General features: G+C 36.9%; 1 protein-coding gene across 1 annotated transcript; it reads right to left on the bottom strand.

Moving 5' to 3' along the window:
• Positions 1-791: 791 nt before the first annotated feature.
• LOC110465986 lies at positions 792-14,242 on the bottom strand. The gene is made up of 7 exons (XM_021522210.1): positions 14,162-14,242; positions 8,625-9,082; positions 6,793-7,023; positions 5,784-5,855; positions 5,525-5,605; positions 2,568-2,738; positions 792-1,846 (listed from the first exon to the last, which is right to left on the bottom strand). Exons 2-7 carry the CDS (start codon positions 9,077-9,079, stop codon positions 1,795-1,797), a joined length of 1,062 nt encoding a protein of 353 aa, XP_021377885.1. The 5' UTR covers positions 9,080-9,082; positions 14,162-14,242; the 3' UTR covers positions 792-1,794.
• Positions 14,243-24,804: the final 10,562 nt, after the last annotated feature.

Consider the following 24,804-nt stretch of genomic DNA (forward strand, 5'->3'; position numbering starts at 1 on the left):
TTTACATGGTTCACATAGTCTGTAGGTGAACATTCTTAAAATTCGGTCGATTAAGAAAATTTGGCAAACAGGCCATCTGCATGTGTATGGCAGTTGCAGATTTATATTTGTTAACGATAATTTTCCGAGAGAAAAAAAATTGAGTCGTGAAAAAGTTGTATACATGATCCTGTTTGCGCATGTTCCAATGTGAGATGGATCGCAAAACCTAACAATTTTTTCCTGAATGGTCATGTTTTAACTTAATAATCACGATCCCTTTGGAACTTGCAGATGAGCTTGTGCAAGTAAAAAGCATAGAAATATATCAAACATATGAATCTGCACAATAGCAAAACCATTATCTTTCAATTGTGGGCGCCAGGACCTCAATTATCTATTGTTTAACATACATTTATTTTGTGAATAATCAATTGCCTAAGATCGTCATAAATATTTGGTCTCTTACGGGCAATCAAGTTCGTTTAAATGAGTAACACTGACCCGCCTTTAAGGTTATAGGGTTCAATGTATCAAACTATTTAAATTTCTTCCGAACACAATTACAGTAGTTTTCATGTAGCATGTTGAGTATAAGAACTAAAATAACTTTTAATTGATAACCTTGACCTACTTACAAAATAACGTATCATATATGCTTAAATGTTTCAAAGGCGTTTTAATTAGCGATATACAATGTACTTAATGTCTGAAGATTGTGTTATCGTTCATGGAGGTAGATATCTACTTACATCATTTCAGGAACCCTTCAAATGAACACACAAAAAAACAATTAATAATAATAGTGATAATTTATTTTATCAAGCTCAACAAGCATATAAGTTAATACTTCGGCAGTAATATAATGTTAACGTAACACCTATTTACATGTATATACAGTCACGTGGTCATAAACGGAAGTGAAATGAGACACCGGGTCGATATATCGTCCCCAAGGGGAGAACCGCTACCTCTTGATACGTCCCCACACATATACAGCACACGAACCTGCGCAGTGTATATTACTGACTGATGACGTACTTCACTAAAACAATCCTTACACATGATTGGATATTGTTTTTAAATGTGAAATAAGGTATGAATCGCTGGAATTGTTATCTTCAATGTTCAACATTGTCAGCGAATGGTTATCTCCCCTTTGGACATATGGAGCTTACTGAAGGTGAATCCATTCTCTACAACAACACTTTGTCTTACCTACACATTCATTATCACAAGTTTCCGTTCTGGAAGAATTTATAATTTGCTCTGACATAGAGTCACTCTCCTTGTTTTGGAATTGAAGAAGACATATTTACGTTTTCTAAGATGAGACAAATGTAACTTCAATTGTCATGATGTTTGTCTAGAGTCTCAATCCCTTTCTGAAAATCGATTTAATTGAATCTTCAATCATTTCGGTTTATTCCTGGTTCAATAAAACGGTCTTTCTTTCGTTACTACGATTACCGTTGCTGAGGAGTCTGTTCAGACGTAGTTCGTTCTATTTCCTTTACATATTGTTTCGAATCCCGTAGTATTTTTAGAGTTGGTTCCCTCGTTCAGATACTGGCACACATTTCACTTCATTCTCTTGCCTTTCAAGTCACCCACGCTCCTTGTGAAGAACTGACCTAGAATTGTTTTGTTGGCGAAGAGGTATATTTGTTGTTGGAGACTTTGCATTGGGTTGTCTTCCTTGGTTTGTATATCGTGTATATAGAACTAGAGGTATTTCCCTTGTAAAGGAATCGACAGAGTTAATTTCTGTGGCTGTGATATGGTCTGCAGTTTCTTTTCTTATCGTGAAGAGGACTACACGTACTTTCCTTGTGGTAGCTTTGACTCACCAACATTTGCTTTGTATCTGCAAGAAATAAAATTAACATTTTCAATAAAACGCTGGACTAACAACACCAAATATTTCCTTATATACTAACATGGTAGTGGGTGCTTGTGAATCGACATGTACCAACTTCGTCTATTGATAACCCGATAGTAAAATCAAGGTTTCCGACTCCATTGTCCTAGTACGTGTAATGACCATGTGCAGGAACATGTGTGATTGTGTCACAAACGTTCATAACCATTACATAACACGATTATGTCCAACCAACTGAATTCTGACCGTTTTTGATGTCTCATGAAGTCTCCAAAAATTATACGACATTATATATAATAAATCATACACTAAATTGAAGAAAAATAAAATTTCCTTTCCGGCGAGATATTATCATTGGTAATGACACAATCATTTGTTTTCTGGACTACTAGATTTAGCAACCTTGATTATATTGCAAGTGTAATTAGGAGGCGAGAACCTGTGGTAAACCCAAACTGTTTCTGGTTATAACCGTCTTTACATGAGAGGCTTGAACGCTGAAACGTTCTCTCTCGAACACCGCGTTAGACATTGTCTGTTGGTAGATTAACCATTCCTCACCTCAAAAAACCATATTTAATCATGCTCTTTACCATTATATATAAAGCTCCTTATCTCAAACATCCAATTGAGGTGTTCTACACTAGTAGGTATAAACTCCCTTATCTCGAACATTTTCTACAGTATGCATTTTCTGATCGCTTACTTGTTGTTGTAGCATTGCTTAAATAAAGGGTTGAGTTCAGTAACACGTTTGTCCAGCAGTCCGTCCGATCGTCTGTCCAGCAGTCCGTCCGATCGTCTGTCCAGGAGTCCGTCCGACCGCCCGTCTGATATAGATCCGTCAGTGAACGAAGACTTGAGCGATTGAGTCGACCTGTGAAATTATCGTTAAGTGATTTAGACCGATCGTCGGCTCTATCAGTAATAAACTGCATATAGAAGTTCTACAAGATTTCTTCGGACATGTCGGTAAGCCGAATTCTACCGAACTCCTACGGATATTGCAAAAAGAAATTCCACAGGCTTACTAAAATTTTCCCACATTATCTTGTATATTACTTCAGTGGATTTTCATCATTTAAAATTAGTACATGACTACTCTCCCCTACGGCAAAACATTTTATTACCACTTATTGTTAAAAACAAATTCAATATTATGAATTTACACTGGCGTAACTGATTCAGTTCAAGGGGAAATCGCGGAGAAAGAAACACCACGAGGGATACTTTTAAAGTAAACTGAAAAAAATCCTTTCTTGTGTATACATTACCTGTTCTATTACGACAAAATGATTAAGGTGGAATAGGACCATCCTCGATATCAAGGGGTTACGCTCACTTTTGCCCTGGAATATGTCATAGCAAAATTGAAGGCTCGGTGTGCAGCACCTTGTGGGTGCGACAAGAAGTCTAGTTGGGTCCTTTGATGTACATCAAAAGAATCTCGCGGTCGCGTAACGGTAAAAATTGACAGGATTTGAAGTCGGGCATCGCTCCTTTGTAATCTTCAAAGGACAAGTATCAGCCTAGTGATTGGTCAGGTTTTTTTTACCTGACACCAATAAAATAGCTGGCCGCGTGCCTTCAATTTTGCTATGACATATTCCAGTGGTGTAGAGAGCGAAAGTGAGCGTAACCCCTGGATATCGAGGATGGAATAGGACAGGTTTCAGCATTTTCCGGAACAAATTTTAGAACAGGTTTTAGCATTCAGGCCCAACTTCAAGCCTGTCTCAATTCGGGTATAATCACATCCACGGACAAATCCAAATATTATAATATAAATTGAGAGCGTCTCGCATATTTTATCACGTCTGCCGAACACCTGTTTAAATGGTCATATAATATTTTCTATTTAGGAATGAACCAATTATCACGGACCATAGTTTCTTAACGTGAATTGTTACGACGACATAACATGTGATCCCTTTTATACAGATGACAAAAATAAAAATGCTACGTCTATATCGTTTTTTGTACTATCAATTACAGAACTTCTGCTTTCAGGACGCCTAACAAATTCAAAATAAGGAGAAAAATCCCAATTAAAAGGGAAAACCGACCAATAGAACTAAACAATAACTATCCTTGTCCGTCTACCATTAAATCTCCTGTTCGATGTCCGTCAGTTTGTCCGTCTACCATTAAATCTCCTGTTTGATGTCCGTCAGTTTGTCCGTCTACCATTAAATCGCCTGTACGATGTCCATCAGTTTGTCCGTCTACCAATAAATCTCCTGTTCGATGTTCGTCAGTTTGTTCGTCTACCATTAAATCGCCTGTTCGATGGCCATCAGTTTGTCCGTCTACCATTAAACCTCCTGTTCGATGTCCGTCAGTTTGTCCGTCTACCATTAAATCTCCTGTTAGATGTCCATCAGTTTGTCTGTCTACCGTTAAATCTCCTGTTCGATGTTCATCAGTTTGTCCGTCTACCATTAAATCTCCTGTTCGATGTTCGTCAGTTTGTCCGTCTACCATTAAATCTCCTGATCGATGTCCATCAGTTTGTCCGTCTACCATTAAATCTCCTGTTCGATGTCCGTCAGTTTGTCCGTCTAACAATAAATCTCCTGTTCGATGTTCGTCAGTTTGTCCGTCTACCATTAAATCTCCTGTTCGATGTTCGTCAGTTTGTTCGTCTACCATTAAATCGCCTGTTCGATGTCCATCAGTTTGTCCGTCTACCATTAAATCTCCTGTTAGATGTCCATCAGTTTGTCTGTCTACCGTTAAATCTCCTGTTCGATGTTCGTCAGGTTGATCACCATACAAGGTCACCGAGACGACACGGATTAAGCTATGCTCTTCACGTGCATTGTTGTAACGAGCTTGGTATTAATTATTATTTAGCGACGAGGCACATGAAGAAGACGTGGACTGGTCAATGAAACCCTGCTTGTTGCAACAACGCATGTGAAAATCACAACTTAATCCGTATTGTCTTCGTTGCTTTGTATGGTGAACCCCAACCAGGAGGTTTACAGGGAAACGGAGCGAATAGTTTATTCTTATTCTTAATGACCGGCATTCCTCTCTTGGCGCTGAGAGATATTTTCTCCGTTTCTCTTGAAGTCGCCAGGTGTCCTGACACGTAGCGTTATATTTTGTTGTCCGTGGATAGGAAACGCCTGCAGTGTCGTCCGTAGGTACAGTTCCACTTTAGGTAACAAGCTGGGATTATTGTAAGTGATTATTGGTTCATTCTAATTCAAGCAAACTGTAGGACTATTAAACCAGATGCAGACGTGTGACTAACGCGATAAATATGGAAGACTTTCTTACTGTAAATAAACAGATGAGTTTGTCCGTCGATGTGATTATACCCGGACCGAGCAGCCTAAACGTTGTATCTGAATGCTTGTGAAATCCGTGCTATTCTAAATACTTAAACCAGTTCCATTCCAACTAAATCATCAATAGGCTATGCATCATTTTATAACAGAAAGGAATTGGTCAGTTTACCTTAACAAGATCCCTCGTGGTGCAGGTTTTTGAGCCAATTTCCCAGTAAACTGAATGTTTAGAGGTCACATTATTCCCTACATTGCAATTATTCATTATTTATAGCTGTGCATAGTGCAAAGCACCCCATCATCGCACCACAATTGCTTCTAGCAATGGGCTTCACAGCCTTGTACTACGAATAATAAAACTCACGCTCTGTCGTCGAAAATATCCGAACCTCGATCGGTGTCCGGACCCGTTTTTAGAATATAACTTCCGCTGTACTCGGTAAAGCTGTAAGAACAAAGACGGTTGTTAGGCGACGAGTTTCATTTTCCCAAGTAATATACAATAACTTAGGTGCTTTCGTACCGTTCAAAGTATTACCTTTATATAATTAACAATGCAATTCAGGTATTTCAGTATCGAATTATGAGAGATATCATTTGGTGAAGCTTGTATGCACACTTACGTTTTACGAGACAGTGCTGTCATAAGGCTGGCGTTGAGGCCCTCTGTGGAGTTTGACCGGGACAGGCTTCCTCTGGAAGGATAACAAGACAAAGAATTACAATAGAATTCCACATGACATATCAACACCACTAAACAGTCACATGACACCTCAACGTTCAGACGAACTACCCATACTTAAACTGATGACACAAAAGCGCCATAGTACCATCACAATGTCGGTGCGATTTTTGAAAGAGCGCAAAACGACATGTAGTTTATTTAAGGATTTTGTAAATTATAAAACAAGCAGTTAGTCAGTTGTGTCCTGTACCTTTCAGTCGATCATGCCGGTCACCAAGCTATCTAGTGTTGGCTTATCTTCAGTGATCAAAATAAGTAGCTCGAAACAGAGGGACAATTAGGTAAATAAAATTCATCTCAAATTGTGAGGGACAAATTAATTAATTTGTCATCCTTCTTAATAGGTATGGCAGTTATACATACAAAGGGAGAAAATCAAAAGCGTTCGTATGTAACTGCGTTTTATAAAATGTTACTTAAAAGACATTTTTGTCCTTGTTGAAGAATTATGAATGAAAAAATTAAACAATCTATTTGCTTTCAAACCACCAGTTAAAGTGATCCGACCAGGCGTGACGTCACTCCCGCCCAGTGATCCATTTTGTATCAAAAAATGTTTAAAGGCGAATGATGCAGGCCAGAGGCGCATGCGTGTCACAGCGGACGAGTTTGATACATGCTGATGGAGTACTGGCCAGGTGTTTAACAGTACGAACTACTTACCGCGGAGGTTTGTGGTCAACTGACTTCAAATCACAGAACTTATAGGAACATCACAGGGGCAGATTTCATTTACAGGATTTTAGCTAATTCGAGTTTGTTGACAAATTTTGAACTTGATTGTTAATTTCAATCAGTCTGGGTTTGTTAATAGAATAGTATTCAGCTTGTGTCTGTTATCAAAGCTTTAAATAGGTTTGTTGTGAAGTAAAAGTTCCAGGCCTTACCTGTCGCTAGGTAGACATGAAGGTAACGACAATGTGGAGCCTCTGAAGGTCCCAAACGAGGATTCCTTCCACAGCGCCACCTGGTGACTGTCTGACGAGTAGAACGTGCTTTTTGTATGATTACTGGAGGTTTCCGACCAGTCCGACTGTGTCGAGGATTGCGATTGGTCAGATTGTGTTGATGACTGTGATTGGTCAGAATCCATAGAAAGTGTATATGGCGCATACGCACTGTTTAAGATAAAGACAACCAATATAATATTACCGTTGACACTATAACGATACATATTTTGCTGTAACTGGACACAGATCAGTAGCGACGATCGGCCCAGATACAGCACCTACAAGTAAATAAATAGTCAACATATAGGTAGTGTATACCGACCTTACAATTCAGCATTTCCCCAATATTTTCACTCAATTTTACATATTCGACAATATTATGCAAACAAACCTGGATTATGTCCATTTTATCAAGTACATAAGTAACGAAACACATTTATTCCAGGCCAATAAGGTAAGACCGAAGTAATACAGGCTTTACATTTGACTGTTCCTTTGCACGTGCAAACACTTCTCACGTGGTCAGACTGGTATACGTAGTAACTGTTTGTTATAAAGATATGCACATTTAGTTTTATAGTGGTCACTTTTGGAACAGCGTTGCGCGTGCCTATAGGACTGGGTCACGTGCTTTTCCAGTAATTCAATTGTTTTGAAAATAACATTTGTCGCTATATCACTCCATTAGGTCGGGGATTAGGAAACGTGACCGTTAAGTGCTTTAAATATGGAAACCATCTGCAGCATCGGACATTTTCTTTTTTAATTGTTCCTCGACTTTGAGACAGGAAAGCGACTAACATAGATCTGCTGTGCCAGTTGTAACACTAGGGATCCTTTTATTATCTATCATTCTGGCTTTTTTGTTCCTTTTTCTGATACCTAAGTTGGCAATATCTCGCTTGTGGCATATCCTTAAATGACCCTGTAAACCAAAATCCAACTTCGCCCGAGCAAGGGAGGTTATAGATTGTAGAATTATATCCACTGGGCACGTATTCATGAAACCGTTCTCATGCTCAAGCATGGATTCTGTGCTTAAACTGACTTTCCTGTAATTTGGTTAATCTGTGTCAAATGATCAAAAAGTGAACTGGAAACATTGAAACAGTATTCGGCTCTAAGTCTCTACAAAATTTTCCAAATCATTGACAAAATAAGTTTTTTTATATTAATTTATAACCAGAACAAAAATTAGGCTTGAACACAAATCCATGCTTGAGCATGGGAACAGTTTCATGAATACGTGGAGTTACTGCTCTCTGATTGACGTTCAGCTCTAAATAGGTGGCGGTAAGGACCACTTAGTACGATGTAGAAATAATATTACTAAGTGAATTTTTTTTTCGCTACCGTGTCCATTCAGCCGTGTGAATCTCCCATGTAATAGACACAATCTTAATATGAACTTACCTGTTGGAAAGACTTAAAATCGATACGGTAGAAAGCTTATTTGCCACGTTATCGCGTAATGAAGAACAATAGACACTTCACTGCATGTATGTTTTGTTACAACGAACCACGCACGTGCAGCGCTCTTCCAAAAGCCTCCCTCGAATGGCAAATGGAAGCGAGGGAGCCTAGTGTTACCGGTCTTGGACGAATAAACATTGTCTACCGGCCTTCGTTGATTATTTTCAAACTTTTTTCAATTCCCATTAACATTCCAACATAATACAGAACCATCTATTGATTATTTTCTTATATGCTCTATCACATTGGTAAATATTTTTAAATTCTGCTGACCTTATGAATTACCGTGTACCTACCTTTCATCTCCTGGCTTCTCGTCGTAAAGGTCTTGTGTCTGGATTTCTGCTTTTGGTTTATTCTTTTGTACTCGGATCCTGTAAATTGGCATTGCGAACCTGAGAAATACCGCCAGAATCGCCAGCAAGCCCACCGTTATGGCCGCCCCCATGATCACCTGATCCTGAATTGAAAACGAGGCTTCAGTTCTATCTAAGACCGGATATGTGGTACTCAATGTGTCTGATAAGTTCGTTACCGTGATACTTCCGGTTATGGTGGATAATTGCACTGTCTGGTTTATTTGACGTTCCGTGAGGTTATTCTGTATATGATGTGGTACACTCATGGTCGTTTCCACTGAGGAAGCGTCCGTAACATTTAATGTATTTATTATCTCTGTCACATTCACATTGCTATCCCCAATTGTCTGTTGGATGATGGAAGCCAGGGAGTCCGACGGTAAAGTACCCATACCCTGTAACACAAAATTAACCAATGAATGTGGACGCAAACCCAAATAACGTATCACAAACCTTTTCAACTTGTTATAACATACGAAGTATTTGTAAAGCACAACAGACCCCGGAGACAACACATTTTGCTACATTTTGTTTTGTAGACAATATGTATGCAGTTACTAACACAGTATTTCATGTTTACATAACGATGGCAGCGATCTGGATCTAGCATCTCTATCACATGTATGTGTGATACCTCATTACGTATACTAAAGCATCTACAAATAAACCTCAATATCCGACCACTAAGGCTTTCGACTATTTATTGTTCGCCTGTTCGTCTTAAAGTAATTGGTTTTCGGCACATTATCAAAACTTACAACACTAGTTAATTGCCTAACAGAAATAGGTTTATATGACGTAATGTGACGTATATTAGTTTAAATTGACACAGTGCTCCTGTCAAGACAGCTTCGAACAGATCACGTGATTAATGGTATGACGTCACCTGTACACAATGCCACACCAACAACCGGTCAGTGAATGACCCAAATTAGACACATACGTTACACACGTATAGTCAACTTGCATGATCAACACCGCTATATAATTGTTATAAGATGGCTGTTAGATACTAATATAGAAAAAGTTTATGGTGTTTTAACTGTCATTTACCGGTTTGAATGCAAACATTTGTATGTGTATTTTATGGTTAATATATATATAGAAGCTATTAACGGCCATACCGGTATATTAACATGATGAATTATTAACTATCTGTCATTTATTTGGAAAGCTGTCTATAGCTAATTACGTCTTTGTTTAGAGTGTGTGTCGTTTATGAAACAATATTGACGAAACTGCACTCAAACAATCTTGGTCTATAGCGTGATTGATTCAAAGTTTTTCGCTGTCGGACTGCTAAGCGTTACACTGACATATGCAAAGATGGCGCAATAAACAAATGACGTCACACAATCTTCACTATGTGTGCAACTTCAAATTGGCCGGTTACTACACAGAATTAGATTATATATGTAACTCAAATGTAAATATACAGACCAAAAGATAGCCAAACGGCTTTCCTTGAGAGATGAATCCCCTGTTAAGGCGGTTATGACGTCATAGTGATTCTGTTGAATACAACTTGTCTTTGTAGGTATATGGCTATTCCATGTATTTGATAAAAAGGTATGCCTTATGCCGTGGGCCATATATTGAAGAAACTCAATCATGTTCTCTGTACCAAACGCACTCGTACGATATTGACTTTTTCGATGGGAAACACATGTATTTAAGATTGAAGTGTGACGTTGCAAAATATTCTGACGCGAAATTGAAGTCATGAAACCTTGATACTAGTATAGTAGTTATCAGGTAAGAGTGCTTACAGTGACTTGAACTGAAAAATATTTTTTAACATTTGTATAACTAATTATATTTTCTGTGTTATTGAAAAATGACAAATAGAAGCATTGCTTTTTTTCTTAATCTCAAAATAAAGCAACTCTAAACTTCAAGTCACACACAGGACTGTCACGTGTGTGTAAGTAAACACGTGCTTGATAAAACAGAGTAACACTACGGGAAACCATATCACCGTTAAACGCTGGAAAAAGACCGAACAATTGCATTTCAATGGTTTCTCAGTATTTTAGAATATCAATAGATTCATAAACGATTCACATTATCAAAATGAATAAGTACACACTGTATTTAAGTAATACCTAGTGCAATCAGACGGAGTTTGTGATTTCCAGTTACCATTAATAGTATAAGGATATCATAGAAAAACATATCAGCACTTAACTACAGGTGTGTCACATGTGTATTTTCATGTAAGTCACGCGTGTGTACAAGTAAGGTCCACATGCATAAGCACATGTATTTATATGTACATATATTTGTTTGGCTCACAGTCATTATGGCATGCAGGTATGTATAAGTATGCATTATACAGGTAAGCTACTTGGACGTAAACGTTTACGAAAGGTGGCCGTATCCACTAACATTACATAAACACGTCTCAACAATGTTATATTACATGTTTTATGCAACATGGCGAATGACGAATGGGTGTGAAATGCCGACTTCCGAGTTCTAATAGACAATAAATGTGCCCCGCCCGACTGTAAAACTCACAGAAACTGGGACGAACCGCGTTTCAGGTTGGTTACCATTTTTTTGGAAACATCAGTCATATACATCTTGATTAACACAGATCCCCACTAGCCCTTTACTAACGTAATGTTAAATGTATGAGTGTTACTTCTTCGTTTTAAGTTATTAATGTATGACAACGTTGTTGTGTGTTGTATTAAATCATTTCTAATTCGTAACTTACAATGTGAAGTGCATATTTGTTAATTGTATATTGCATCATCTTTACTTCACGGTAAATAATACAACATCTGCAGTATTACGCTAGCTAGACCAGTAGTCATTGTATGTTCGCTGTTTCTGATCAGACAAGATATCTCCACATTGTCCCCAATTACAACACATTGTCCCCAATTACAACACATTGTCCCCAATTACAACACATTATTAAATATTCGCACAAAACAGGATTTATTTTAAAAATCATGCATCCTCGCAAAAATATTATTTATTCTCGAGACGTCCTTATTTATGGGATTATTGTGCTGATCCTTGTCATGCACTGAATATATCACCGTCCTTTTGACTAGGTGAAGCCAACACCCTTACGATGTCCAGACAAACATGTTCGCCTGTCTCCGACAAACCTGCACATCGTAATAAATACACGATACAACTACAAATGAATCAATGCTTTTTCTCTCTCTAATAAATTGGTGTCCAAACGCCACAGGTTGAAAACTGCATAAAAATGTTATTTTACCGTAAGACCTATTTTTCAAAATATTTTGTTCCGTTTCGACAGGTTATGCATGCTTAGGTTCGCAGTAATAATTCCTCGTTATTGTGTTTGTTGGAAATGTAGTTCTTTCGCACATCTTGGTACAAATCTCTAGATCTACCGAGTGCATTTCTAAAAGAACCCCACGACGGCATTGCAGGTCCTAAGCATTCTCCATTGTTGAAATATCCGATGTTCACATAAATATTACAATCATGTATCAATAATAAGCCTTGACTTTACCTCTTGGAAGATAGCTAACATAGGCCACTCTAAAGCGTTTTACAGTACAAAGATTTACAATCAATACATTTTGAGGAATTCACAGGAGCTGCCTAATCAGGCTCTAACTACAAGTCCTATGCCACCTGGCTTATATCTCCCTATGTGTGTATGCCTGCGTGTGTGCTGGAGATGTCATGTAGAATGTCTCCTAGAATGTGCACGGTCATGTATTTGACCGAGTGTGCTAAATTTGATGGGGATACCATATTTTTATAAATGCAATAAAGTCCGTTTGTAGTAGCTGTGTGTGTCATAAACAAACCAGATACACTGTTTGACCTTCACATATCAAAATATCTTTGAGACAATATTTCTCTTTTTCAAATGCACGACAAAAGTGATTCGGAGGCAAAGTTACTGCTTACGTAAATCCGTCCCAATATTATTCGTCAGGACGTCAAAGTTATTAATATATACAGTTTGTTCGCTGATTTACCGTGTAATGTAAAGAGACACGTGGAATTGAACTTTCAACATTTAAATGTCGACATTGAGGTCTGACCCGGGCCCGGTTGTTACTATTTGTCATCTTCAATCCTGCCCAGCGAAACAAACCTGGAGGATTAGACAACTATATTAAAGTATAACAGACATGCCCTAGAGTGTCTGTGATGTTATATCACATCGTCAATTTAACAAGTTGTCACAACAAGCGTATGTCTGATTGAGAAATAGTCATAACAAGCGTGTGTCTGATTGAGAAGTTGTCATAGCAAGCGTGTGTCTGATTGAGAAGTTGTCATAACAAGCGCGTGTGTGAGTGAGAAGGGCGGTTTACACGATCACACCTGGATGACTTATTTACGAGCCGTTAATGTCACCTAACATATCATTTGACGACAGCCACGCGTTGTCAAATTACACAAGATGTTGATAATGTTTACAGACGTACAGAAGAATGTTTAGACACAAACCTAAAACAAAATTTTATATAAAAAAAGGTAGAAAAAAAACCCACCAGAATGCCGTTGTGGCCAAGAGCGCCGCGTGGAGGACATACATGTTTACAGAACGTCGTTTTACAAATTACTATGACTGAAGAGAAATGTACCCCTTTTTTTGCTGAAAGAGACATAACTGTAAATATGTCTCAGGAGAGAAAGATGCATATTTGCCAGAGGTAAACATTAATGTGCAAGATAAATAGAAACGCTTACGCCTGTGTTGGACTAGCATCACCGTAACACACCCAGGTGCTGAAAGAGAGACATAAGGTTGGACACACAAACTGAATTTCTTCTGTTAGCTGGTGTTCTTCCACAGATGTTGGTTCAAGTTTTTAAAAAGTTCACTGTTTATCTGCAGACTTGGGAATTTAAAAAGAAAATACATACTTACACCCCACTTCATTATCATCAACTCTTTACTCTGTACATTTTTTTTCTGTATTTATTACGAACACCAACTCAAACAAGTCAGTATTGTCCCTTGGCAACAACTTGCTGTCTGCTTTATAGGATATTTTTCAATCATAACATTTCTTCTCCTTTTTTTCTATGTCGTTTGCTTCTATTCTATTGACACAATTGTTTTCGGCTTTTGCGTCCATGTGTGTTTGACACCTGTATTTATTTTAACGTTTTGTGTTGCTCTTGATATTGCCTGTATCATTTTGTATTTGATTCAATACTGACATATTCCGATGCTTTTTTGTCTTTTGACGATGCAATAATCCCATGTCCATTTTGTATATCTTTCATAATCCTAAACTTACACAACGCACCACGATACAACACAACATTAAACAAAACCGTTAAGTCTACCTTGATGCAGTCATCCACATACATCACATTTCACTCTAGACACGTCATTTTTTTTCTTCAAACGACCATATCATAATTCTCACACGAAATTCTCAAAATGATGTAGCTATAAATAAGAAATGAAAATCGCTGAGCTATAAAGAAGTCTTACTCCAGGTAGGACTTACCTGGTATGTCTGATCCGTACGAGAGTTACTGCTACACCTGTACGCTACTGGAGTGTGAATGAATTTAACTATAGTCTGTTGTTTTCAAAGATTAGGTCACGGGGAATGCACCACTACACATTAAAGTATGATGTCACTTTCGTGGTTTTAAAAATAGACCAGGAAACCTCCCCCACTAATAGAGTTTTCCGGAGGCCTTTCGTGGGTTAGGCAACTTGTTTATGTTTATTTTGTTTTTCCATTTCCAGAATAACAACATCTATAATTGGATAATAATTAGTCCACTTACCACGTGAGTGAGGATGATAAACATTAAGTATTCGAAATTTAAGTAATAACTTGATTCAAGAAACTGTTAAGAGAAGTCATATATTATGAATATATAAGCTGTATCACAGTCTTGTTATACACGTCTTGTTTCTGTATAATGGGATTGAGGATATACTTTACGAAGAGTTATATTCTCATTTCATTATGTAATATTTAGTAATCGTTCTACCTTCATGTTGAGGTTGTGTGAATGACTTTGAAGTTTTGTTATTTCTTAGAAATTTGGCTAGCTTAAGGCTTATTTGTATAATGTCATACACAATTAAATCTTGCTGAGCCCGCTAAGTAACCCGAGGAAAAGCTCTAAGTTTTTCCCCAACTTATAACTATTTCATGAATTTGTTTGGAATGGAGTCTATTGCATATGTTCTCCGCCATTGTACAAGATAGTTGTGAAGTATTGATCGATATGTATATTTCTATATGCCTAAATGCAAAGTGCATATGAGGATTCAATGGTAAACCCGTTTGTCATCCCTAAGGCCGAGCTATTTTCTTATGGCGTAACAAAGAATTTTCGTGGAGTGTGATAGCTCTATTTCTTTCCCTGCCTAAACCATGCATGTGACCTTATCATTGTCAGTGACCTTGCGCCAACCATTTGAAATTGTCCCTACACCTTCCTGTGAACATGTCTTTATATTCTGCTCTTGTCCCCGCCATGCGACCTTGCCCTACGCGACCTACGTGGCCTATAACACATGTATTCATCCCTTTGTCATTTGACCCCAATAACAGGTTTGACCTTATCGCTGGCCTCTGTCCTTGTCCCCATCATTTGACAGTTTTCCTTCCTCGCCACCCCAACGTCTTGGCCATGCCCCGCCCATCACTATGGCATGCTTTAACATTGTCATACAAGTGTTCAATCGTAGAAAGGAAGTTTTGGTAGCAATGTACAAAGGCGTTCATTTATATATGTTAATTGTCCAGAAACACCATATCTGGCTATTTCTGCATTTATTTAGCAACAAAACGCAGTTTTGTTGCTTAAGTGTGTGATTTACGCATGCGCAATGAATAATCTGCATCAGGAAATATAGCGACACTTAACCAATATGATGTTTATAAAAGAAAACTGGTAATTAAATTCAAGTTTATTTAACGCCCAAAGACCTATGTCTGGTACAATTTTATTATATTGTTAGGTGTATATATATATGTATTGCTACGAACTGGACAACTGCAGGGACACACTGAAAAGTTGACAACTACAGGACACACTGGTTAGGTGACAACAACTGGACACACTGAAAAGTTGACAACTACAGGGACACACTGACTAAGTGACAACTACAGGACACACTGGTTAGGTGACATCTACAGGGACACAATGATTAGGTGACAACTACAGGACACAATGATTAGGTGACAACTACAGGGATATAATGATTCGGTGACAACTACAGGACACACTGATTAGGTAACAACTACAGGGACACAATGATTAGGTGACAACTACAGGACACAATGATTAGGTGACAACTACGGGGACACAATGATTAAGTGACAACTACAGGACACACTTGTTAGGTGACACCTACGGGAACACAATGATAAGGTGACAACTACAGGGACACACTGATAAGGTGACAACTACAGGAACACTGAAAAGTTGACAACTACAGGGACACACTGATTAGGTGACAACTACAGGACACACTGATTAGGTGACATCTACAGAGACACAATGATTAGGTGACAACTAGAGGGACACAATGAATAGGTGACAACTACAGGGACACAATGATTAGGTGACAACTACAGGGACACAATGATTAGGTGACAACTACAGGGCACAATGATTAGGTGACAACTACAGAGACACACTGATTAGGTGACAACTACAGATGTACATGCAGGGACGTACTGATTAAATGACAACTACAGGACACACTAATTAAGTGACAAGTACAAGGACACAATGATTAAGTAACATCATCCCTTTACAAAGTAGATTCTGTGTATACAGGTATATATAGATCTATACGCGACGGCCTGAAATGTCACAACTCAGCACTTAATTAAAATAATTTACCATAACGTAAAAAAGATTAAACAAAAGTATTGCACTTTTATAAAAGATCAAAAAAGATATCCTTTGAGTCAGTATTTTGGGGGACATAAAGTCATTTGAGTTAGGAAAGTAAAAACTTGAAAATTATGTGTCTGTTAAAAAAATAGGAATTAAGTATAACCCCACATCTACCTCCACCCCCATAAACATTTTAATGAATAGTTTAGGGCGGGGAGACGATTATTATGAATAAATAATATCAAACAAATACCATCACATCATTACCACAATGATGTAAAGCTTGTAATTCCGCCATTATTGTCGTAGTAACCTCCCTACATAACAACGAGTGTATGACGTCATTGGTCGGCGGTTGTCGTAGCCTCGGTGAGTAATGGCGTTGGAGTGGGCGGGGCGGGGCGGACGTTATTTAGCAAGAGAACATACACGCTAACACGATACTACCGCAGTCAGTCTGTTTTTACTCCCGTTTATAAATACAATCGGCTGATATTAATATGTAGTACAGAAATATGTTCAGACTCTACGCTATGATCAAAATGCGGATGTGCCACTGAAGGTCGCTGAAGTTAAGATTTAACACGGGGCGACGTATCCAAGCTAAACAATAACGAGCCGGCGAGGGGTGTGTTTACTAATCGGTCATAACTACCTCAACATTGTCTTACCTTGTTTGTACGTCAATTTAAACAAATGTCAACAAAGAAAAGAAAAAAACGGAATTAATCATCGGCAGATTTCAATATAGCGACCCACGTACGTGTTTTATATGACGAATTGTTTGTCAGATCTCTACGTAATTGACTTTAATGTTATAACAGACCGTTTATCACCACGTTAATAGAGATGAAGGATTATTATTAGGCAGCTGATGGATCACAATGTCCACAATTGTTTCTTTTATTTCCCAGAAATACTGAATGAATCCTTTCAAATGTGAGATAGATGTTTGTAAAAAGTATTTAATGACCAATGATGTATTCTAAGAAACTGCTTCTTTTTTTCAGATGAATCTCACTACTAAATTCCCGACAAATTACGATTAGCGCTTCTTTTAATTTTACATTTTTTAATTTGATATTTAGAATACATTTTTATAGTAAAGTAACCAGAGTTACCTCCCCTCGTTGAACTCATTCACGGTCGCCTTATTTAGACAGTCACTATGTTCTATTTAAAATAAGAATATATTTGTTCATGCAGTCGAGTTAAATACACATTTTTTATCGGAGAATTTTCATTCTGAGAACTATTTTTGGTGCTTTAAGTTCTTGGCACGTGCTACTACGTAATTTCAGGGTTCGAGGAATACGTCACATATTTTTCTGAGTGACAAATCGTGCCTTACCAAAATGGCACACATCAAACGAATTTGAAACCAGGATTTATGGAGGATTGGTCTTTATTTCAAATACTCCACGATTAGCTCAGCACGACCTCCCGATTCATCACTTTTATCAATCGACATTATAAATTTAGTTGAAACACAGGAACTGGACGCAATTCACTGTGTCGAGATCAATCAACTATCTATTAAGTATGCTTAAATAATCTTATCCTATACGTAAAATATAAAGATCTTGTGTCCTTAATTTCGTGAAATGGAAACGATTTTAGCATTCTTTTTATCAATTGGTTGAGAATTTTGCGATTATTTTGAGAGAAAAAAACGCGCATTTTCTAGGTCAATCTCAAGTCTAAAATTCCGCCATCTTATCTATGTATATCATCTTTATGATATTGTGATATCATTATAATTCGGTTATCTGTGCCGTTTAAATTATCACTTCGTGACTTCACAAAAGGTCGTATTAACATGTTCACTGAATAGAGAAATAATCATGTTGAAGAGATGTGAGACAACATTTAACGGTCAAGTTTAACGATGTTTGTCTTACTGCCGCTCATTTGATAAATACTGATAAATGTTATGTGACACAACAGTTATAAAAGTGTGATAAATAAAGGTCCCGTGACTTTTTTATGAGCTGAAATACCTATTATTTACGCCTTTTTCATTACACAACAATACATTTATAATTATAGTGCATGCTGTGACTTTAAGTGTTAAAGAAGGTATGTTTATTTGAATTTATTCATAGTTTACGATGTGCGGGCTTTGATAAATGAGAGTAACGCAGTACACACCTAGTGTGATATCGCCACCACGTGATACTTAAAAGAACTTTTTTTGTGCAAGATGTCGCTTCTGTTCTCAGTGATAATTCAGTTGAGACGAGGAAGGAACAGACATACAAAGTTGAAAACTGTCAAGAAATAAATCTCGTGCATTAAATTTCCTTATATTCTACCAGAAAAAAACTATGAGTAATTGATGAAGTATACTAATCTATGTGCATACTAAATACTTATTTTAAAAAGTGTTACCAACCCTGTGTAAGAGTGACCTGCCCTGTCTGAGAGTGACCTCCCCTGTCTGAGAGTGAACTCCCCTGTCTATGGGTTAACTACCGTGTCTGGCGATCATACAGGAACGGATGGGTGGCAACAGACGGTTTAGCAATTAGAGTGATATTTATGCAAACTTACAGCACCTTTATTCATCATTTCACCAAAAGATTTGATGTAACGCCTTGCGGAAACATGTCAAGAATTTCACAAATAGAAAGAGGGATCAAACGCCATGTTTTGTCTTCGTTTGTCAAGGTCATTATGTTGCTCTGTTGTTTGACAGTGGTGTAAGATACCCGGCTAGCCTACGAAGATGCTATGTTTTTTTAGCTTTGTCTGTTTCAAAAACACTCTCTGTTAACAGCAATATGGGTTACAAAAGACATAGACCCATGATTATTTCAATAGGACCCTCATACATTCCAACTAAACGTTATCGTATAAGGTAACAACGCTATTCCCCTGATTTATCGAGGTCTGTGTGCCCTCTACGTGAGACACGAAAGAGACCAAGATATATATATATATATGTTGTCCCCATCCCGCCATGACTACACATGGGACATCACTTTTTCTTTTCTTATTCTTTTCTCTTTCGTGCTTAAAACTCTAAACAAACATTATAATAGGAGGAACTTGCACACGATGACATTGTTCCTTTATCAGGAAACGTCCCGGATGTATCATACTGTATAACATAAACAAATAACACGTTTGCTGTGAAAGGAGTGGCCCGGACCTGTCATTAAATCCAGCACTATGGTAAAACGCCCGAGGCCCGATTTCGGTAAATTGTTGTCTTTGGTGATGCAGGCCTTAGAAAACACGAAATATCAAATCTCTGGTAATTTGATATGGCAGACGAGCAAAAAATGTAAAAAAAAACCACCGATTTATCTTAGTCCAAATATCTTAACACATCTGAAGGTCTTAACGAACGCAGAAGCCATGACCATTTTATGTTTCGACCCTCGCCCAGATTGTTAGACTGAAGATCTATTAACAGCGACTAGTGTGACCGTCTTTATGCGATGATACTTTTTTGAACTCTACGTGTAATAATGTTTACATCAATGTCATTTTATTAAGTTTGATTTGTCCTTTACGTTATCTTTGAGAACGACGCAAAAGGTTCATAAACATCGTTTATACGTAGGTACGACCCTTTCCGAGTAAGCTAGTAGCATGCTCGTCTACGAATGTAATGCAGTTCCTTAAACAGTCATTTACATTGTATTTAGTTAGAATATTGTTCAATCTCCGCTATGTTTATGCGGTCAAGTTGAAAACACTGCTCACTTTCTTTTAGAATGTACCAGATATGACGACATTAAAAAGCAGTATTTATATTCTTTGCCTTAAAATATTACAACATATTTTTTACTGTTTCGGAACGAGACACTGCCATTATAAGAAAATAAGGTTATCTTCCTAGCTGTCCAAGATTATATATTAAAAACAAACAGGTTTTCCTTATGATTTGATATTTCATAAACATGTATGTGCTTAAAGCCGAATTGTACGTATGTAAGAACAAGTAAAACCCTTTAACAACCAAAACCCTTCACCATTAATTATCTCCTTTTCTTTCTCCTTGTTTAAACTATTGTCACTGATTGTGTTATTTTATGTATTTTCATTGATAACAATATGCTGTCCATCCTAAATATATTTTTCAGTTTACGATAAGGTGATAGATTTACATAAATGTCTAAGACACCTGTTTCTATTTCCTATTTTGTACCATGTATTTTGTTACAACATGTATTATAATAATAAATAATATACAACATTTGATATAGCGCCCTATCTAGCTAACATAAGACACTCTAAAGCGCTTTACAGTACATAGATATACAATTTTATACAGTCAATACAATTAGCGTATATATATTAATCAATACAATATTGAGGAATTCGCAGGAGCTGCCTTATCAGGCGCTAACTACTAGTCCTATGCCACCTGGCTAATATCTCCATATGTGTGTATGTCTGTGTGTGTGCTGGAGATGTATTGTATTGTATTGTATTTAAGTAATTCAATAAAAGAATGTTTTAACTAAGCTAGTTTACATTTTTAACGGTATTGTGTTTAGGACGTGGGATAACAACGCCAAAACAAATTCAAATGCAATATTGGTATTAAAGTTTGAATTCCGGAGCATGTAAATGATGCTGGCTCCGTTTTTTAGAACATCTAACCATTCTTCGAGTGATTTAAAAAGTGAAACAATGGAACCTACAAAACACCCCGGGTTACATTATGTATGTGATTAATTCTTTGATTAATTCTAAATAAACAAAGCATTGGTTATTTACGATGATATAGCTTCATGTATTTTGTCATACTAGTAAGAAATTTCAAAAATAAAATATTAAAAAAATGATAATTATTCCGGAAATCATCCGAAAACGAGGTATAGACTCAATTCCAGTGAAAATGACAAGGAGGACGAACTTGCACTCGAAAAGTTCGTCAACAATATTTTTGATGAATTTGGTGAAAGAATATGTCGACAGACTATTTGTATTCCAAGGATAACTTAATGGACACCACTTGTAGCTGACTTTTTTATTCTTATAAAAGTTAATTGATAAAAGGGTGATTAAAGAAAGAAGATGAAATACAGGACAGATTCTTTTTATCAAATTCAGAAATATTTCTTTGTTTAACCATGACCAAAGATGATTTCGAGAACTATTTGAATTGCATTTATCCTCTCAAACTTGAAACTATTGATATCGCACCTATTTACTTTCCTAATTTGACATTTACCTTCAATCTGATAATAACAATCAACATTATGATATTTACCTTCAATCTGATAATAATAATCAACTCTATGACATTTACCTTCAATCTGATAACAATTATCAACTCTATGATATTTACCATCAATCTGATAATAATAATAATCAACTCTACGATATTTACCTTCAATCTGATAATAATAATCAACTCTATGACATTTACATTCAATCTGATAATAATAATCAACTCAATGACATTTACCTTCAATCTGATAATAATGATCAACTCTATGACATTTACCTTCAGTCTGATAATAATCATCAACTCTATGACATTTACCTTTAATCTGATAATAATAATCAACTCTATTACATTTACCTTCAATCTGATAATAATGATCAACTCTATGACATTTACCTTCAATCTGATAACAAATATCAACTCTATGATATTTACCATCAATCTGATAATAATAATAATCAACTCTCCGAAATTTACCTTCAATCTGATAATAATAACCAGCTCTATGACATTTACCTTCAATCTGATAATAATAATCAACTCTATGACATTTACCTTCAATCTGATAATAATCATCAACTCTATGACATTTACCTTTAATCTGATGATAATAATCAACTCTATAACATTTACCTTCAATCTGATAACAATAATCAACTCTATAACATTTACCTTCAATCTGATAATAATAATCAACTCTATGACATTTACCTTCAATATGATAATAATAATAACTTACTTACATGTCACAGTTGAAAGCAACTCCAAGTCCTGTTCTAAGTGTCAGTAATTATGAATAGATATGTTTTTGTAAACCTATAAATTACGAAGCCATGGTTTTGCATCTGCAAGTTATACATTAAGAAGATCTGTAACTTGATTATGATCTGAGATCGAACTATGAGATTTCAATGTCTACCATGAATATAGGAAACATCATGAAACAGGGTGTGCTCTTCCTTAAAGTCTTCCTACTTTTGTCCATTTTTTGTGTGGAGTTTTATGATGTCTTTCCTTGTTAGTGTCTCCTAACTTTCTGTTGCTGTCTGTTGAATACCCGTTTCTAATTCGAGTTTTTACTCTTGTTATTTATTCTGATTTACTTATATGATCACTAGAACAATCGGATGTACAGTTAGCTGACACACGGTCCTCATTCAATGTTAAAATTGTAATAAGTACGGCCTGTGACAATTTTGAAGAGCACAATCGTTTCAGCTAATGGTATATCTTTCGGTCTTTTTTCAATACTGACAACAGACTAAGGATCCAAATTCACTATGCGTCATGGAGGGGGGGGGGGGGGCAAGATAGCCGACGACATAAAAATAAAAGTTCTCTTTAATACAAAAATAAATAAATAAACGATGACACTATCTGATAATGTTGCAAAAAATATACAGCTCGACGAACGAACATCTGATCCCCCTGCCCTTGCCACGGTTACCTGGTATACTAAGAGGACTATATATGGAATCAGGTATATGTGTTGATAGATGGTGATAGGTCACTCTGTAACGTTCCGGTTTGTTGACTCGCATTGACCTAGTATAGTTTACGGTCTGGCATCATGTATATCTACTATTGAATTCCTAACATCGGCTTCTTCAGCGGTTACTCTAACGTTCCGGTTCATTGAATCGCATTCACCTAGTATTAACACCGGCTACATCAGCAGTTACTGAATATATGGTGTCTATGGTTACGTACGGTTTGACAGTATTATGTTCTTTCTATTATATGTAACACAAAGTGCATTGATGACGTCACCCATTGTTCTCATTGTGTATTAAATATAAATGTTTATTCAGAGTGTTAACGCCTTAGCTGTGGAGACAGTGCCCATTACTTGTGTTTATATAGCCACAGTCCTCTGACATTTTGAAACCTTTGAAGTTCCGACCTATTCGAAATTCTCTTGATATGAATGTTCGTTGTACCTTTTTTAAATATAAATGTGCTAATAGCAAAATGGTTTCGTTCTTTGCATTTCTCAAAATCATTTTTTCGAGTGTTACAATTATCCGAGGTTTGCTATTCACATATACCAAGACCTACATCACCTAAGTCCACACTTTACCGAATCGGGACTCGGGACGAAATAAAACGGCTATGTTTTTGGATTATATAATACCATAGTTAAATGGAGGAATTAGGGAATTGTTTGAGCCCCTTTCATAGCAAGAATGTTTGTTTGTTTATGTATAGTAACAGATCCTGAGCATTTCCCCGAAACATGACATACGTCCCCGTAACAGCTTAGGTCTACGACGACGGTGTCCACTGGTGATAGTGTCTCTAAGGGTGCACTTTACAACTCACTTGAGTGTTGTAACCTGCAGACGGCGTTAGCAGGATACTCCAGCTGGTCGAATTTTTGTATGTGCTAAGTAACATATCTACCGGTAATTGTCCTTTATCAAACAACAGTTGTTTAGAACAATCAAAAACCATATTTGATTATCCGTTTTGTTCTACCTAACTTTCCGTCCTCTTTAGGGTTTAACTTCCCTGCAACCATGGTTGTTGTGAGAAGATTAAACACCAGACAAACAAACAAACAAACATATTTTTGAATTGATTTTCGCCTAAATGGCGATACATGGTCATTAAACTACGTTCATAAAACAGGCTAAATAAATTATGGCTTTTGTTTTCACGAGGATCGGCAATTCGAGCATATAAAAATGCGACCAGGCTTATTATACAACACAACAAGGTGTTTTGGTGAGTTTAAAACCCTACTATTTGAATCGGCAAAGGGCAAGGGAAGTCGGATAAACAATGCAATAGTTACAAGAAGAAAGCCGAGATTCACATTATTCTTATTTGTGAATTAACTCTAACAACAGAAAAAAACCTATTGTGAAATATTATGAACCAATTATTGAAGTGCAGATGCAGCATTGGCCAGAACGTAGCCTCTTTATTAAACAGGAGGCCCAATGGGCCTGTATCGCTCAACTGGTATTAATCTCACACCAGTAACCTTAAACGTTGACCAAGATAGAAAACATGAAAACGGGATAAATTAAGCTACAGCACAAACATCACCGCCAAGGTGGGTTTGTTTTTGGTTATTAAGGAGAA

The sequence above is a fragment of the Mizuhopecten yessoensis genome, unplaced genomic scaffold (assembly GCF_002113885.1).
Source record: "Mizuhopecten yessoensis strain PY_sf001 unplaced genomic scaffold, ASM211388v2 scaffold11109, whole genome shotgun sequence".
Classification (NCBI taxonomy): Eukaryota; Metazoa; Mollusca; class Bivalvia; order Pectinida; family Pectinidae; genus Mizuhopecten; species Mizuhopecten yessoensis.